This window comes from Salvelinus namaycush, chromosome 17, assembly GCF_016432855.1.
Source record: "Salvelinus namaycush isolate Seneca chromosome 17, SaNama_1.0, whole genome shotgun sequence".
NCBI lineage: Eukaryota > Metazoa > Chordata > Actinopteri > Salmoniformes > Salmonidae > Salvelinus > Salvelinus namaycush.
In genome coordinates, this window is record NC_052323.1 from 29,671,318 (window position 1) to 29,689,999 (window position 18,682).

At 42.4% G+C, this 18,682-nt stretch overlaps 2 protein-coding genes across 4 annotated transcripts; one reads left to right on the top strand and one right to left on the bottom strand.

Moving 5' to 3' along the window:
• Positions 1–504: 504 nt before the first annotated feature.
• LOC120062078 (polyadenylate-binding protein-interacting protein 2-like) lies at positions 505–3,064 on the bottom strand. Its single transcript, XM_039011883.1, has 4 exons — positions 2,947–3,064; positions 2,256–2,398; positions 1,898–2,074; positions 505–1,329 (listed from the first exon to the last, which is right to left on the bottom strand). The coding sequence occupies exons 2-4, from the start codon at positions 2,391–2,393 to the stop codon at positions 1,273–1,275; spliced, it is 372 nt and encodes a 123-aa protein (XP_038867811.1). The 5' UTR covers positions 2,394–2,398; positions 2,947–3,064; the 3' UTR covers positions 505–1,272.
• A 51-nt stretch (positions 3,065–3,115) lies between these two features.
• LOC120062515 (matrin-3-like) lies at positions 3,116–18,466 on the top strand. 3 transcript variants are annotated; one of them, XM_039012550.1, is made up of 20 exons: positions 3,116–3,158; positions 4,161–5,168; positions 5,548–5,609; positions 5,855–5,893; positions 6,853–6,962; positions 9,169–9,233; positions 9,408–9,524; positions 10,552–10,677; positions 10,864–11,046; positions 11,546–11,670; positions 11,782–12,409; positions 14,217–14,343; positions 14,525–14,667; positions 14,775–14,903; positions 14,980–15,102; positions 15,202–15,332; positions 15,455–15,767; positions 16,008–16,167; positions 17,571–17,686; positions 17,875–18,466. In XM_039012550.1, the coding sequence occupies exons 2-20, from the start codon at positions 4,374–4,376 to the stop codon at positions 17,935–17,937; spliced, it is 3,555 nt and encodes a 1,184-aa protein (XP_038868478.1). In that variant the 5' UTR covers positions 3,116–3,158; positions 4,161–4,373; the 3' UTR covers positions 17,938–18,466. The 3 variants fall into 3 exon arrangements, with proteins under 3 accessions (XP_038868478.1, XP_038868477.1, XP_038868476.1); XM_039012549.1 differs by having other exon boundaries at positions 3,118–3,158; positions 4,043–5,168; XM_039012548.1 differs by lacking the exon at positions 3,116–3,158 and having other exon boundaries at positions 3,165–5,168.
• Positions 18,467–18,682: the final 216 nt, after the last annotated feature.

Below are 18,682 nucleotides of genomic sequence, written 5' to 3' on the forward strand. Positions count from 1 at the left end.
AAGTAACCACTTTAAAAAAAAGTAGTGTGTTTTCGTAAAAATTGATCTGCATTTCCAGAGTGCGCTCTGGCGGTTCGTAAATTCAGAGCGTATCTGGCCGAGGAGTGGAGTTGAACCGAGCGGTCGGACCTCACAACCGCAGTCAAGCTAACTTGCTAGCTACTTCCAGACACAAATATGAGAACACCTCACTGACTATTTTATTTTCCATAGCAGAGCTGTATTCATGTTATCCAGAGCGTTGGTGGTGGCTGTAACTGTGCTGCTGGCAACATTTTACTGACACCGACCATATTCTATCGGTGTTGAGCGTAAATTCACGAATTATTCTGCGCTCTGGCACTCAGACGAGAGTACTATGAGATCGGAGTATATAGCCAGAGCGGATTAACGAACGCACCCATAAAAATCGATTGCAGTTTGTTTACTATATATTAAACAAGAGTATGAATTTATCAGGGGCCATGATTTGTTGTGTGAAATCACAAAATATATAGTCCAACATTTATTTTCAAATACTTAAAGAAAAAAACATTTTTATTTTTTTTACAATAGTTTTGGTAAGTTTTTATACAGTAGTTTTCCTTTTAGGTGCATTTAGAAAAAACTAAAGTCAACATCGACATGGCAGTAGGATTTCAAGCTCCAGGCTCTGAAAGATAATGTCAGGAAGAAGGAGCAATGAAAATAAAATCTAAAATAAGCCTGGCATTTCAGACTCTGAAAAGAAAGATAAATGTAGAACACAAACAAATAAGAGACATATTATAAAGTAGATAATCTAATTTATAACATCCAGGTTTAAACCCCGCTAAGATATTACATATTAATCTCATAGCAAACTGCATTTCAACAAAAGGAGACTGTATAAAGAAATATGTTCTCTGAACTTTGTTACTGAATTCATAACGCAAACAAAGATCTAACGAAAAATACATTTGTGATTTTGAGATGAACCACTAGTTTTGATTGAACAGAAAATTATTATTTGATGGGGCAGGTATGTTAGAACAACTTACATAACATAGGCCTATAATATTCAAATAAGTAATACAAGTAAAAAGTATTCTGGCTCCTACCCTGTTTTTACATTCAGAAGAGTTACAACAAACATATGATTTATATACACAACATTATTCAAAACGTTAAACATGCAGGGCTAGCTGGAAAACTTTGGCAACACATTAAGTGCAACAGAGTAACAGAACTCCAACAGATCTTGCTACACTGGCTTCAGTGTGGACAGATGATTCGTTCATCAGAGGACTAGTCTCAGTGCTTCCACCCTGGTACGAATTCTTGTGCTTCAGGGTTCAAATTGCTGTTGATCTAAAGAGAAAAAAAACATGAGGGAAAATGTAATCAAAGCTTACAAAAATTATTCAATCCAAACAAATGGAGATATTATAGGCCTAGTTCTACTCTTAGTAAAGTATGTTCCAGCCTGTGTTATCTTGCCAAACAAGACAAAAATCATACTTTATACGTATGCTCAAAATGTTCTTCTATTCTACTGAGAAATTTACTTTGTTTGTATTCTTATATTTTATTATTTCTTATTGTTGTTGCATTGTCGAGAAGGAACCTACAAGTAAACATTTCGTTGGACGGTGTATCCTTTGTGTATCCCGTAAATACGACTAATAAAACTTGAAATGTGGTGGCAAGATAGCACATACATATCTGGGACTAGGCTAGCCTCAGCAACACAGGCTTTTCATGAGTCAAAGAGACAAGATTTGGAAGGATGGCCACACGAGACTAGCCTGGCAAGCCACCTGATCCTGCGCATGACTGGTTCCCTACACAAGACTAGGACTAGGCCAACTAAAATGGCTACTTTCCACAGACTTTACTTTAAGGAAACCTGGACAAACAAAATCACTGAAACATTTACCGCTAGGCCGTCGACGATGCCTGTGTCACAGAGGACCAGTAGGTTGATTTGGTCCTGGAGTTGACCAAGGGTTGGAGGGAGATCTCTTGCTGGGATGAACCATTCATTCTCCTCTTCCTCCAACATCTCCTGGAAACACCGCTCAATGAACTCCTCCTCCCACAGTTCCTCCTCAATCTGCGGACAAAGCATTCAAAATGATTTAGACACCCACTCTTCGCAACACTAAATTATTGAAATAATGATACATTGCTATTACAAAAACAGCTATTTCTTTGTGTGTGATATAGGCATGAAATATTAAATCAACTAGCTACCTAATCTAGTACTTGATCAATAGGCAGAATAAGTAGAGTACCTGTCTGTTGAATTCCTCCTCATTCTCCATCCACATGTATTCAGCAAAAGGATTGTCATCATTGATGAACTGTCCATGTAAGATAAGTTCGCTGTTGCTGAGGCTTGGGGTGTTGTTGATGCGACTTGGGTCTTTCATTTTGGCTGTAACAAAGATGAGGTAAGTTAGCTGTATCTTCAAAAATAGACCAACAGAAGAAATAATACAACATTTCAGAACACAGCAATGAACAATCAACAACTCGGGGAAAAAACACAGTAGTTAAAAATGACAGCAACACTGTGATTATAGTTAACTATAGTTTCGGGCTCCCGAGTGGCGCAGCGGTCCTTAGACCGCTTCAGTAATTCAGTGATTTTGCACGGCATCTCAGTGGTAGAGGCGTCACTACAGACACCCTGGTTCGAATCCAGGCTGTAACACAACCGGCCATGATTGGGAGTCCCATAGGCGCACAATTGGCCCAACGTCGTCGTTGGGGTGTAGGCCGTCATTGTAAATAAGAATTTCTTCTTAACTGACTTGCCTAGTTAAATAAAGATTATATTTATTTAAAGAAACTTGTCTACCTTTGTTAAGACGACTCGATATAAAGGCTAAAAGCAGCAAGTAGGCACACACATTTCTGTTTTATATGGACCACAGCAATGTTAATATAACGTTACGATATATTTCATAACAGTCAACTTACCAGGTGAAGGTTCAAAGCTGTCGTTGTTGCTTTTGTTTCTTTCCAACTCTTATTTCCAAGACAAGTGAACAATAATGGCCGCTGAGGCTGTTGTTTACATGTTGCGCGTCAGAGATTGGACGAATCCTATGACCCTCCCACGTGATCAGGGCGCATCCTCCTTGCGACTCTCGTTATATAGCTTCAACGCCGCGTGAGCCCATCCTGCGCAGGTAAGGACAATAAACCTGAGTTCCCTAAATTCGTGAAATCTTCGTTTGACTTTAAAATAACTAACGTTACAAATTACGAATATATATTGTTTATATTGATCTCCTATTTTTTTTGAAGCATAATATACATCTCATGATGAAAACATGCAGCTCGCTGCCAGCAAATTAGCTTCGTAAGCTAGCTAGGCCAGAGGCCTTGCCTTTCACATCAAATATATGTTATGCTGCTGTTACCTATTAACATTTAGTTAGTTACTTTTATCTTCAAACTAAACGTGTTTATATCTCGTACGCACAGGATTCAGCAAATATTCACGTACTGAGTAGAAATGTTTTTGGCAGCACAGACAAAAAGCGAAAAACCAGCTCTTGCGGTTAGCTGAATCTCGTGTTAGCTAGCAACTTGAATAGCTAATGTTTCGATACATTCTCTACTGTTGTCTTTGCTATAGCTGGATCTAAGAGTGTTCTGATCCAGAGACTGGATTCAAATTCCCTTTTTAAGCATTGTAACCTTGTAACTAAACATTTTAAGCTCTTTTTTAAGTTGTGTCCAAACTGCAGTTAGGACAATTGTTGGTCACTTGGTGCATTACCCTTTCTCTATGAAGATGAACCCATGTTTGATATATCTTCTCTTCTGGCTATGACATACAGTTAATGATACTGTATATCTTCCTCTACTTTCGTATGAGGTCAATTCACGTCTGAATCTTTACTGTACATTTCCCTCCTTTTCTGTGAGTGGTCTCTCTTCAATGCTTTTATAAATGGTTCTTCCTGTTTCTTTCATATAAACGTAACATTCAGATTCTGAACACAGTTCAATTGACTACTATTTCAATTGGGCCGTTCTCTCAACACTTGCTATCTGTACATTGTAGGCTAACTGAACCTGGCTGCGGACAGTGTTGTTTGCACCTCCATATCCCCATGCTAACTGTGGAGGAGGGTGGCAGACAAGAACTTACACCCTACACTTTCACCATTATGTTTCTGCAGAAATATTCCATCAGATGAAGAGGAGAGTTTTCCTTTTCCTCATCCACGTTGACTTGTTGCCACGTCGTTGTCAGTTTTTGAATTGACTGAATCTTCTCTTCGTTCAAAGACTTCTAAATTGGCCCTCACTTAACTGCTTCCTTATTCTGTTATTGTGCTGTGTAATCTCACTTTGAGTTAGTTTAGAGCACGTCAGCCATTTTGAGGATTACCATGTCCCAGAAGATTCCATCTGATAGCTCTCAGAAAGGCTTTGCTGTGGGACGCGGGCTCCTGGCTGCTGCTGAGACCCTCAACTTCAGCATGAATGAACAGCGTTCAGACAGTCTCCATCATGGCTCAACCTCCAGACAGTTGCACAGCATGTCCTCGGGTATGGGGGGTGGTGAGGGTGACCGTGACCCGCAGCTGTCCCGTCGTGGTGGTGGCAGCCACATTGGCAACTCCATGAAGCTGTTTGCCAGCTTGGGCCTGTCGCCCGCTGACCTAGACATGCTGGCACAGATCCCAGAAGACAACATTAGTGTGGAGACCTTGCCTCACCTTATAATGCAGCTTAAGAACCGGAAGGTGGAGTCTGACAGACGCATGGCAGGCAACTCTAGAGGGGACCTGTCCGGCCTCTCCTCTGAGCCCTCATACAGAGCCAGCAGAGACGACTGGGGCGACATGCGTGTTGGCAAACTGGGTGGTTCCATGGGGCAAGCTTCGGCCCACGCTCAGCAAGGAGACTTGGGCTACAGTTCTATCCAAGACACTTCAGCTGGAAGGTACGAACTCGACTATGGCCACGGCAGTGGTGCAAGAGATCCAGGGTGGTATTCAGATCTTTCCCATGATCGCTACAGCGGTATGGGCATGGGTCCCCCCTCAGCGGCAGACAGTGTCTTTATGACCAGGAGAATGGGTTCCCCGTCCCAAGGCAAAGTGCAGGACTTCTTAGGAGTTATACCTCACATGTTTCCCCATGTGTGCGCTCTTTGTGATTTTGACGTGCATTCTACCATGGTGAGTATTAACTCCAATTCATTTTCCACTTTACCTGTCTATTTCACACCGTCTGCTCTGATCTCAGTTTGATTGCTACTCTCATGCACGCACGGACACTTTCAATTCAAGACCACTTTTTTGAATTTTATAATCAAATATTTTATCTTTTGATTTATCAAGTGATGAAAAGCCAATTCTACAGTACACTAAGTAATGATTCAACAAGTCTGTTTTATATTAGCATCATATCTCCACTTATTCAGCTTCTTTCTCCTTTTTTGAAGAGCCGTAGTTTAGTCACCCTTTTGCTTTCTAATTGGTGTGGGAGCCAATTAATGTATACAGTGTATGTATTCAGTAAATCAGTCACTCATCCAGTGGTTGTCTTGGTCTGCAGGAGTGGAACCAGCACACGGATGGATTACGCCACACAGAAAACCAGAGGCTCCTCCTGCAAATGTAAGTTATTATTCCTCTTCAAACACACTACGTTATGTAAAGACCTTTTTTTAGCAACAAGGTTGTTTTGACTAATGTTCAAATAGCCACTGAAGAATGTGATACACACTGAAAGGTCTGTATACAACTTTTACCCTGCCTGTTTGAACTAATGCATGAAGAGAGAGGGAAAAATATATATATTTTAAAATAAAATTGTGTGAACCATCAATCATTTTTGACCAATGTTCTCCCATGATCTTTAGGTACCCAGAATGGGATCCACACATGGCCACAAGCAGAAGGTATGTGTCTCACTTTCCCGCACGTGCACTCTCGCTCTCTCTTTCTCACACACACGCCGGTTGTTATAACATGTTTGCAAATATTAGTCCCAAGAGTTGTTAAAGAACAAGAACCAGTTAACAAGAAACCTTCAGGTGTTTAGACTTCAAAGAGTAATTGCCCCTTAAAAAAAAAACTTCTCATGCCTATGTGGCATCTATCAGTGTGAAACATTTATTCTACTGTCAACATTGACTACAGAGTGTAAATATGGTCATTTTGGTCATAAAGTCCGTCTTGTCCAAAACAGAGTTTTGTGAGGCTTGTGGTCCTTGACTGCATCACAACATAAACGAAGGTTGGCTTTGTTTTAATCCTGCCGACAGCTGGCATCACACTAGAAATTATACATTTGGCGTGCAGCTGCACTCGACCCGGTCGGAATCCCTTTGGTAAATTTGGGTTGACTTTGGATATCCCTATGGGGCTAGTTAGGGACCATCGATAAAATGGGACAATATGTTGAAATTTCAATGACGTAACCTCAAACCAACTATAAATTGCAGAAATTAATTTACAAATATTGAAAGCATTTATTGAGAACTAAAAGGAATGAGAATATTAACTCATTTACATTGTTTAATTTATTGATGGCCCCTAACTAGCCCCGGGGATAGGCTATCCAAATTCAAACCAAATTTACCGCCGTCGCACACCAGTCAGCTAAAATTAATTGTCTAAATAATTTGTTTAACTCTTGCCACCTGCGAACACACACGCACACACACACACACACACACACACACGAGACAACCACACCCCAAAACCAACTCGAGTTTGAATTAAGTCATGGACACTAGCATTTCTTGATGAACCAAATATAAAACGAGGCCAAATCAGGAAGTGAAGTTGCACTTTAAATACATGGCTGAATCAGTCTTATGTAATTAGACTGAATCTCATGTTTGTCCCTTTTCAGTGGTGGGTCTCATCAACTGGAGACCACCAATCAATCAGCCGGTCTCCTGGGACCAATCCCCATGGCTGAAAGGCAGCAGGCTGGAGGAGGGCGCATGAGCTCCGGCTGGGGTAATGCTGTGTTTGAAATGGCATCCTATTCCCTTTTAGTGCACTACTTTTCATTAGGGTTCCATAGGGCTTTGGCCAAAAGTAGTGCACTATATAGGGAATAGGGTACCTTTTCAGACGCAACCAATGTATACTTATTCCTGTCACTTACTGATTCATTTTTGTATTCATTACCATGTTATCATTGTCATTAAAGGGATAGGCCTAGTTCACCCAAATTACTAAATTACATATTGGCTTCCTGACCCTGTAATCAGTCTAGGGACAAAGGAAGACAGTAATCCATGTTTTGTTTAGCTGGCCACTGCCATGTTGTAATTTAAGTGACTGTGGGTCCTTGACAAGCCATATATATACACTGCTCAAAAAAATAAAGGGAACACTTAAACAACACAATGTAACTCCAAGTCAATCACACTTCTGTGAAATCAAACTGTCCACTTAGGAAGCAACACTGATTGACAATAAATTTCACATGCTGTTGTGAAAATGGAATAGACAAAAGGTGGAAATTATAGGCAATTAGCAAGACACCCCCAATAAAGGAGTGATTCTGCAGGTGGTGACCACAGACCACTTCTCAGTTCCTATGCTTCCTGGCTGATGTTTTGGTCACTTTTGAATACTGGATACTGGCGGTGCTCTCACTCAAGTGGTAGCATGAGACGGAGTCTACAACCCACACAAGTGGCTCAGGTAGTGCAGCTCATCCAGGATGGCACATCAATGCGAGCTGTGGCAAGGTTTGCTGTGTCTGTCAGCGTAGTGTCCAGAGCATGGAGGCGCTACCAGGAGACAGGCCAGTACATCAGGAGACGTGGAGGAGGCCGTAGGAGGGCAACAACCCAGCAGCAGGACCGCTACCTCCGCCTTTGAGCAGGAGGAGCACTGCCAGAGCCCTGCAAAATGACCTCCAGCAGGCCACAAATGTGCATGTGTCTGCTCAAACGGTCAGAAACAGACTCCATGAGGGTGGTATGAGGGCCCGACGTCCACAGGTGGGGGTTGTGCTTACAGCCCAACACCGTGCAGGACGTTTGGCATTTGCCAGAGAACACCAAGATTGGCAAATTCGCCACTGGCGCCCTGTGCTCTTAACAGATGAAAGCAGGTTCACACTGAGCACATGTGACAGACATGACAGTCTGGAGACGCCGTGGAGAACGTTCTGCTGCCTGCAACATCCTCCAGCATGACCGGTTTGGCGGTCATGAACAGCATAACTAAAAATCAAAAACATTAATAGTTAAATTTCACTTCGACTCAACTGAAATGCAATATATAAAAAAGAAAAACATTTGCCATTGTTTTTGATGCCTCACCTCCCTCAAATTGAGTCCACCAACTCAGTCTCTCACCATCTGTAACCCTTCTGCCAGCTTCCGTCTGCAAAGATGGATCACAAACTGATCGTCAGTCGTGGGGTGGCATTTCTTTGTGGGGCCGCACAGCCATCCATGTGCTCGCCAAAGGTAGCCTGACTGCCATTAGGTACCGAGATGAGATCTTCAGAGCCCTTGTGAGACCATATGCTGACACATGCACATTTGTGGCCTGCTGGAGGTCATTTTGCAGGGCTCTGGCAGTGCTCCTCCTTGCACAAAGGCGGAGGTAGCGGTCCTGCTGCTGGGTTGTTGCCCTCCTACGGCCTCCTCCACGTCTCCTGATGTACTGGCCTGTCTCCTGGTAGCGCCTCCATGCTCTGGACACTACGCTGACAGACACAGCAAACCTTATTGCCACAGCTCGCATTGATGTGCCATCCTGGATGAGCTGCACTACCTGAGCCACTTGTGTGGGTTGTAGACTCCGTTTCATGCTACCACTAGAGTGAAAGCACCGCCAGCATTCAAAAGTGACCAAAACATCAGCCAGGAAGCATAGGAACTGAGAAGTGGTCTGTGGTCACCACCTGCAGAATCACTCCTTTATTGGGGGTGTCTTGCTAATTGCCTAGAATTTCCATCTTTTGTCTATTCCATTTGCACAACAGCATGTGAAATTTATTGTCAATCAGTGTTGCTTCCTAAGTGGACAGTTTGATTTCACAGAAGTGTGATTGACTTGGAGTTACATTGTGTTGTTTAAGTGTTCCCTTTATTTTTTTGAGCAGTGTATATATATATATATATATATATATATATATATATATATATATATATATATATATATATATATATATATAAAACCTTTTATGTCTTTTTAGGTGGGGGTGCTGGATCTAATGTTGGATCAGGCAAGCCACATCAACACTCTATGCCACCTAAGCAGGTAATGTGTTTTATTTGTCATGATATTATCTTGATCAAATACAGTCTTTTTACTGCAGTGCACTGACCAGGTAACTCCTCATCAAAAACGAATGTATTTTACTGGTATGTCTTTGGTGTGAAAGTCATGGATTCAACCTGTTTTTGTATCTGTCTGAACTGTTCTCCTCCTCAGATCAGAAGCAAAGTAGTGGTGGCTAAATATGACAGGAGTCCTCTGTCTAACAAAGCCCTGTTCGCCCTGGTTGAACCCTTTGGAACTCTCTGTGAACACCTGGTACTGAAGAACAAGGTAAAGCACGACACTTTGTGCCACCTTGCCAGGGGCATGTTCAATTCTGGGCCTACGTGGAGATTCTAGGATTTGCGTGCTCAACAAACTAAATGGGATTTATCAAAATTAATTTTTATGATAAGTCAGAGCCATACTTTATTTCTGCGCTCGTGAACAAGCGTTACAACCCCGCCCGGAAAACAGCCTCCATTCACTTTTTATGCAAACGATAAAAACGCACTCATTTGCTGTGAGATTTGGAAATGTTGGAACTGGGTCATGACAGTTTCTAAAGCGCAATGGTAAATTTGATCACATTTCTGTAGAGGTTTGGGCAGAATGTTTTAATATTTTGCAGTGACTTTTTAAACAAACATTTCTGACCAAATAAAAGTAATAGAAATATATCCGTCAATATGCTGCTATACAATCTCCTTCCCCAGCGGCAAATACATCTGTTTTCACATTAGACCTACCCTCTGTTTTTATTGGCCGACCATTATTAGAATTCCCATGCCTCAAACACTTCAATCACCCCCCCCCCCCCCCCCCCCCCCCCCCTCCAAAAAAACAACAACAATATTTGCTTGCAATGCAGTTGATCAACCACTAGAAGTTCTGCATATGCATGGTCTGAGAAGTGAGGGGAAATACGCACGCTTTCCCCTCAAGTTCAAACTTGATAAATACCAATCTTTGCGGGGGAAACTGTGGCACGCGAGGTTGTCTTTATTTTTTTTGTGCCCACACACTTTTGAGAAATGACGCACCTAGTCATTGACTATAAAGATTCTTAATTTGAGTGTCCAGGAAACCACCACTTTCCTCTTATTACAATGTGTATATATATAAATTCTGCTTCAACAGAGTAACTAACGTATTACAGTACAACTGGAAATATATAGATCACAATGCAAACTCTTTCAAACACTTGACTTGCTCTTATCTCTTTTTAACAGAAGTAAACGGATGACGTGGTTGTAGTAGAGCACCTGCTGACTTGTCCTGTAACACAGGGTTCATGATGCCTATTTCTACTCCACAGGCCTTTTTAGAAATGGAGACTCATAAGGAAGCTAGGGATGTGGTGAGCTACTACCAGCAGACCCCAGCGGTGTTGTATGGGAAACAAATCACTTGTTATCTGTCCAAGGAAATCATGGTGATTCAGGTAATATTGGAATGTCCTTATTAATCTATTTTCATTAGTTTTGCCTGTATCTGTTCTATAGATGAAATACTTCAAATCACTCAGCTGCGTATCTATCTTTGCTGACCGTTAACTACCCCATTCAATTCAAGCCGTGATCATGCATGCAGATCAGTACACGTAATATGTTCCTCTTTCTGAATACAGAAAGACAGCAGAACTGAGAGAATCAACCGGGAGGCGAAACAAGGCAAAGAGCCAGCGCCAGCGAACCAATCGCAGGTAGTCTTCTTCTCCAACTTGCCGCGTGAGAATGAGAAGAAGCAGGAACTCCTCACCATCGCACGGCGCTTCGGCACCGTGGAGAAACACTTGTTTCTAACTGATGAGGTAAAAGTCCTATTGTTCTCTGTATAAAAAAATATACTAACGTTTGGATAAAAGCGTCTGCCAAATGGCGCATATGATTTAATAAACTCAGCAAAAATAGAACCGTCCCTTTTTCCGGACCCTGTCTTTCAAAGATGATTCGTTAAAATCCAAATAACTTCACAGATCTTCATTTGTAAAGGGTTTAAACACTGTTGCCCATGCTTGTTCAGTGAACCATAAACAATTAATGAACATGCATCTGTGGAACGGTCCTTAAGACACTAACAGCTTACAGACGGTAGGCAATTAAGGTCACAGTTATGAAAACTTAGGACACTAAAGAGGCCTTTCTACTGACTCTGAAAAACCCCACAAGAAAGATGCCCAGGGTCCCTGCTCATCTGTGTGAGCGTGCCTTAGGCATGCTGCAAGGAGGCTTGAGGATATAATTTTTTATTATATTCTGGATCTGTCATGAAAGCTTAAAATGTATAAACGTTTGCGTTCGTCTTCCAAGTCCTTTGTTCAGCTGGGGTCTGCAGAGGATGCTGAGATGTTGGTGAAGTACTACACTCTGAATCCACTGACCATCCAGGGAAAGAGTGTCCGCTTAAACATCTGTACCAAGTACAAGACCTTAAAGTAAGAATTCCAAGATTGATTCAGTGCTTCATTATCATATTAGAGGACTTAGTTGGCCTTTTTTCACAGAGGTCGCTGTACTGATTGTGGATTGTTGTCTGTCTGTAACAGTGTGAGTAATCGCTCCAACAAACTGATGGATGACAAGAGAAGGAGAAGCAACAGTAGTACTGGGCCCAAAGACAGAGGTTCCTCCTCCAGGAGCGCTAAATCTTCCTCTAGCAGCAAAGCCAAAGAGGGCAAGAAGGAACCACGAAAAGGAGAGGACTGCAGTGCAGAGGGAGAGGGGTCAGGGAGAGAGGGAGAGGGGTCAGGTGACGAGGTGGCTGGTGTGATGGAGGGAGATGAAGCTGAGGAGTGCAAAGGAGAGGGAGACCAAGGTTCACGTGATGATGGGCCGTCAGAGGACAAGGCTGAAGCCGTGACGGAAGACCCAGAGACTGCTGCCAACACCAGTCTGGAATCCCAGGAGGAGAAGGAACCTGCTCCGGACTCTGACGATGTTCCGAGCACTGCAAAGGTTCTGAGCAGTAGTGATGTCACCGAGAAGGCTGAGGGGTCAGAGGTGGAGGGGACTGTGCCTGATCCAGAGGAGAAAGCAGAGGGAGAGCCTGAGAGTGAACAGATGGAAACTGAAGCCACTACAGATGAGCCAGAGACCGAGGACAAGGATGACATGCCGTCTTCAGAGCCAGCAGAGAGCTCAGAGATGCATGAGGAACAACTACCTGCAGACCAGGTAGGTCAACAACAGAAAACATTTACAGTCCAAGAAAATATTATATTTGTCTTGCTTACAAGTTGGCGCTACTCTTGTGTTTTTGTTCTGTTGAGCACAGTGACATATCTCCCTTAAATTAAATAAAACATGTATATTGTTCATATTGTAAACATTTATTTTGAATATGTAACTAATATTTTGAATATGTAACTAATATGTTGACATACAGTACCAGTCAAAAGTCTGGACACACCTACTCATTCCAGGGTTTTTATTTTTACTATTTTCTACATTGTAGAATAATAGTGAAGACATCAAAACTATTAAATAACACACAGAATCATGCAGTAACCAAAAAAAGTGTTAAACAAATCAAAATATATTTTGTTTGATTCTTCAAAGTAACCACCCTTTGCCTTGATGACAGCTTTGCACAGTCTTCGCATTCTCTCAACCAGCTTCATGAGGTAGTCACCTGGAATGCATTTCAATTAACAGGTGTGCGTTGTTCAAAGTTAATTTGTGGAATTTCTTTCTTTAATGTGTTTCAGCCTATCAGTTGTGTTGTGACAAGGTAGGGGTGGTATACATAAGATAGTCCATATTATGGCAAGAACAGCTCAAATACACAAAGATAAATGACAGTTCATTACTTTAAGACATGAAGGTCAGTCAATACGGAACATTTCAAGAGCTTTTAAAGTTACTTCAAGTGCAGTCGCAAAAACCATCAAGCGCTATGATGAAACTGGCTCTCATGTGGACCGCCACAGGAAAGCAAGACCCAGAGTTACCTCTGCTGCAGAGGATAAATTCATTAGAATTACCAGCCTCAGAAATTGCAGCCCAAATAAATGTTTCACCGAGTTCAAGTAACAAACACATCTCAACATCAACTGTTCAGAGGAGACTGCGTGAATCAGGGCTTCGTGGTCGAATTGCTGCAAAGAAACCACTAGTAAAGGACACCAATAAGAAGAAGAGATTTGCTTGGGCCAAGAAACACGAGAGATGGACATTAGACCGGTGGAAATCTGTCCTTTGGTCTGATGAGTCCAAATTTGACATTTTTGGTTCCAACCGCTGTGTCTTTGTGAGACTCCGAGTAGGTGAACGGATGATCTCCACATGTGTAGTTCCCACCGTGAAGCATGGAGGAAGAGGTGTGGGGGTGCTTTGCTGGTGACACTGTCAGTGATTTATTTAGAATTCAAGGCACACTTAACCCGCATGGCTACCACAGCATTCTGCAGCGATACGCCATCCCATCTGGTTTGGGCTTAGTTCCACTATCGTTTTTTCCCCCAACAGTACAATGACCTAAAACACACCTCCAGGCTCTGTAAGGGCTATTTTGACCAAGAAGAAGAGTGATGGAATGCTGCATCAGATGACCTATCTGCCACAGTCACCTGACCTCAATCCAATTGAGATGGTTTGGGATGAGTTGGACTGCAGAGTGAAGGAAAAACAGACAAGTGCTCCGCACAAGTGCGAACTCCTTCAAGACTGTTGGAAAAGCATTCCAGGTGAAGCTGGTTGAGAGAATGCCAAGCGTGTGCAAAGCTGTCATCAAGGCAAATGGTGGCTACTTTGAAGAATCACAAATATAAAATATTTGGATTTTTTAAAATACTTATTTGGTTATTACATGATTCCATATGTGTTATTTCGTAGTTTTGATGTCTTCACTGTTATTCTACAATGTAGAAAATAGTAAAAATAAAGAAACCCTTGAATGTGTAGGTGTCCAGACTTTTAACTGGTACTTTTATGTTGAATATGTAACTAATATGTTGACATACATGTTATTCCTTTCCGACAGGAGGAGGGCAGCATGGAGCAGGATTTCCCAGAGAACATGGATGACTTTGTGACTCTGGATGAGCTGGCAGAGGACGATGACTTGGAGAGACAGGACTCCTCATCCAAAGAAAAGTACTCATCTTCAGGTAAACAACATTAACTTCACCTCTAGCATGATGTTTGATCATTTCATTTAGGATGATTGATGACAGCGTCTGTGGAATTGAAAACCATTGCTGCAGTGTCGGCCCACATGAAAATAAACTACAGCAACTGTTGTTGGAAAAGTAAACAGTTGTGTAATTGTCGCTCTCATTCTCTTTGCAGGAAGCTATAAGAAAATTGGGGGATTGAGAGTGGTCAACGTTGTGGGATTTAAACGAGCCTATGGTTTTCTGAACGAGATCTTGGCCCTGGCCAAACCCTTCGGTACAGTAGTTCAGCACCTGGTGCTTGACGTGAGACCTGAGGTAAAGTTAGTTAGTTGGTTGGTTGATAGATTAATTTGACAGTGAAGCGAAAAATAGTGAAGGCAACGTGTACCTATTGTGTATCTTTTGTTTGTTGGTGAACCTAGGCCTTTCTGCAACTCAGTTCGGAAGAGGAGGCAAAAGCAATGGTCAATTTCTACAGTGGAAATGTAACACCAACTGTGTGTGGGAAATCTGTGAAAATCTACCATTCACAGACATACGCTACCATTCAGGTGAGCTCCGTACCTGCAGATTGTTGGTCAGCCTTCTACAGTAGAAGTTGTTTAATGTTTTCTGATCTTCTTGCAGAGTGGGAGAGTGGTATACGTGGGACAGATTCCCCACTTCAAATCCTCAGATGCCTCTCTTCTGAAAATTGCTGAACCGTTCGGCAAAGTGAGACGCTATTTCCTGAACAGATCTCGCAACGAGGTAATGAAATATTTTGTTCTCTCTTCGGCTACAGAGCTTCTTGGAATGAGTGGGATACAATAGAAATCCAAATTTGTATGTTAATTATTTAATTTCTAGTGTTTCATTGAGATGGAACGTGGAGAGGACGCTGAGAGAATGTCTGAGACCTACAAGGACACGCCCCCTAAATTCGAGGGCAAGCGACTAACGGTGTACGTGAGCAGGAAGTACAAACAACTCAAATACGGGTGAGTCAAATGAAACAACAGTTAATGTAATTGCTGTGAGCGTTGTACATTTCAACTTATTTCTGTCACTACTTAGATGCTGCTCTTCCTCACTAAAGATGAAATGCTCTTTCCCACACTAGACACCGACCACCAGGCCCTGACTCTGAGGAGAAGAAGAGGCCGTCGAAGAGGGAGCGATCAGGCAGTGAAACAAGCTCCCACAGGAGCTCAGCAGCCAAAAGCTCAGCCAAACAGGATGAAGAACCTCCAGTCAAGAAGTCCAGAGAGGAGACGGCGGCATCCTCAGCAGACGAGCATGACAAAGACAAGGAGGAGATGGAGACGCCCACTGAGCAGAGTGAGGTAGAGGTTAGGAAGGAGGAGGAGGAGGTCCAGGGAGAACACGGTCAACCCTCTGAGAACTCAGCTGTACACAAGATTGACACTGACATGGTAAGTTTATCTGGCTTTGGTTGTTCTGAAAATGCCACCATATTCACTATAGTGTTTTACTACGGATCACAGTCCTATGGGGCTTTGGTCAAACGTAGTTCGCTGTCATCATCAGCAATTCCTCTATGATGATCTGATGGGGAATATGACACCATTTTGGGATGTAACCCGAGGCAGTTTTAGTTTGTCAACCGAAGGTAGTAACTTAAGGAACTGACTCTCTATTGCTCTATACTGTAGAACATCAAAATGGAGGAAAACGAGACGCCAATTTCCATAGTGAGTGTGAGGAGCGTTGAGGAGAATGGAGAGACTGCTAGCACACCATCCCTGGCTGGGGGGAAGCTGTCATCAACCAGTCCTGTTCCTCTGGGGCCTTATGAGCCTAACAACCCAGTGGGTAAGGACATGCTCAGATGAATACTCTAGAGGGAAAATGGTTTTCTATGAGTTTAGAAATACTTTTATTTTTTTAATAACAGAATAAAAAAAAAAATTCTGTCAGGCAACTCTTGTCTTGTCCATCACATTAAAAATGTATACACTACACAGACAAAAGTATCTGGACACCCATTTAATTTAGTGGATTCATTTTTATTTTTTTTTTGCAGACAGATGTATAAAATCGAGCAAACAGCCTTGCAATCTACGTAGACAAACATTGGCAGTAGAATGGCCTTACTGAAGAGCTCAGTGACTTTCAATTTCTGCCCTGCTAGAGCTGCCCAAGGTCAACTGTAAGTGTTGATATTGTGAAGTGGAAACATCTCGGAGCAACAGCTTCTCAACCACAAAGTGGTAGGGCACACAAGCTCACAGAACAGGACCGCCGAGTGCGGAAGCACGTAGAAATTGTCTGTCCTCGGTTGTGAGTTCAAAACTGCCTCTGGAAACGTCAGCACAGGAACTGTTCGTCGGGAGCTCCTTGAAATGGGTTTCCATGGCCGAACAGCCGCACACATGCCTAAGATCACCATGCGTAATGCCAAACCTCGGCTGGAGTGGTGTGAAGCTCGCCACCATTGGACTCTGGAGCAGTGGAAATGCGTTCTCTGGAGTGATGAATCACGCTTCACCATCTGGCAGTCCGACGGACAAATCTGGGTTTGGCGGATGCCAGGAGAACGTTACCTGCCCCAATGTATAGTGCCAACTGTAACGTTTGGTGGAGGAGGAATAATGGTCTGGGGCTGTTTTTCATGGTTCGGCCCCTTAGTTCCAGTGAAGGGAGATCTTAACCTCACAGCATACAATGACATTCTAGACAATTCTGTGCCTCCAACTTTGTGACAACAGTTTGGGCAAGGCCCTTTCCTGTTTCAGCATGACAATGCCCCCGTGCATAAAGCGAAGTACATACAGAAATGGTTTGTCGAGATCGGTGTGGAAGAACTTGACTGGCCTGCACAGAGCCCTGACCTCAACCCCATCGAACACCTTTGGGATGAATTTGGAACGCCGACTACGAGCCAGGCCTAATCGCCCAACATCAGTGCCCGACCTCACTAATGCTCTTGTGGCTGAATGGAAGTTCCAACATCTAGTGGAAAGAGTGGAAGCTGTTGTAGGAGTGAAAGAGGGGGGGGGGGGGCAACTTTATATTAATTCCCATGATTTTAGAATGAGATGTTCAGCGCGCAGGTGTCCACATACTTTTGACCATGTAGATTATATCATATTTCATACATTATAACCAAATGTTCAAATCAAATGTTATTTGTCACGTGCCCTGAATAGAACAGGTGTAGACCTTACAGTGAAATTCTTACAACCAAACATCATAGTGACACTGTCTGATTGCAGGTGTTGAATATGTGAAGATGGGATACTATTGTAGAGTCTGTTTCCTGTTCTATTCCAATGAGGAGACAGCCAAGAAGGTTCACTGCAGCAGTCAATCTCACTACCAAAAACTCAAGGTAAACATATACAATATTTTTGTCAATTAGCAGATATACCAAAATATCTAAGCAGTCATTTAAAGCTCTGATACAAAACACACCAATACGTCTCTCACTTTATATCAAACCGTTGTCATCGTCAGAAAAAACATTTGCTCTGAAATCTAAATGCTGTCCCTTATTTATTTTTTGTATTTTTTTTCCAGAAACATCTGGAAAAGGAGAAGGCCAAAGCTCAAAGTACCACAGGGACGAAGACAACCGTGTAGGAAATGACAGGTGTTGGAACTGTTTACACGTGGATAGAGTTAGTTTGTAACGCTAGAGTGGAAGTTTCAGCATTTTTTTTTTATTTTTTTTTAGCTTTCGTGTTTTGTAACTTTTTTATTTTAACCAATGTACTGTACCAGGAGGAACCAACCATGATGGGTCTGGAGAATGTAGGGAGTTTCGTATGCCTGGTTTTGTTTTTAATGTTTTCTGATGACTCGTCTTGCTAAATTTATAAGCGCGAGACACATTTTTGATTTGTATAGGACTACATTCCTGTCAGATGCTGGTCTTTTGATTGTTTCCCCGGCTGTTGTGATGCAGAGACGAGAAATAATGTAACCAATTATATCAGGGCAAGAGTCTAAAAGGAGCTTGGTTGATCATTTTAATTAATAAATGCCTCCCATGCAGACGTTCAGATGATTGCATTGCTTGAAAGTATAATGAACAAAAATATAAATTCAACATGTAATGTGTTGGTCCCATGTTTCATGAGTTGAAATAAAAGATCCCAGAAATTTTTCAGATGCATCAAAAGCTTATTTCTCAAATGTTGTGCACAAGTTTGTTTACATCCCTGTTACTGAGCATTTCTCCTTCGCCAAGATAATCCATCCACCTGACAGGTGTGGCATATCAAGAAGCTGATTAAACAGCATGATCATTCCACAGGTGCACCTTGTGCTGGGGACAATAAAAGGCCACTAAAATGTGCAGTTTCGTCACAACACAATGCCACAG

Coding starts and splice junctions, on each gene's coding strand:
- LOC120062078 (XM_039011883.1), bottom strand. CDS start 2,393: ATGAAAGACCCAAGTCGCATCAACAACACCCCAAGCCTCAGCAACAGC. Junction 2,075..2,255: donor AGGAGGAATTCAACAGACAG/GTACTCTACTTA, acceptor CTTTGTCCGCAG/ATTGAGGAGGAACTGTGGGA. Junction 1,330..1,897: donor GCATCGTCGACGGCCTAGCG/GTAAATGTTTCA, acceptor TTTTCTCTTTAG/ATCAACAGCAATTTGAACCC.
- LOC120062515 (XM_039012550.1), top strand. CDS start 4,374: ATGTCCCAGAAGATTCCATCTGATAGCTCTCAGAAAGGCTTTGCTGTG. Junction 6,963..9,168: donor GCGCATGAGCTCCGGCTGGG/GTAATGCTGTGT, acceptor ATGTCTTTTTAG/GTGGGGGTGCTGGATCTAAT. Junction 9,234..9,407: donor ACTCTATGCCACCTAAGCAG/GTAATGTGTTTT, acceptor TCTCCTCCTCAG/ATCAGAAGCAAAGTAGTGGT.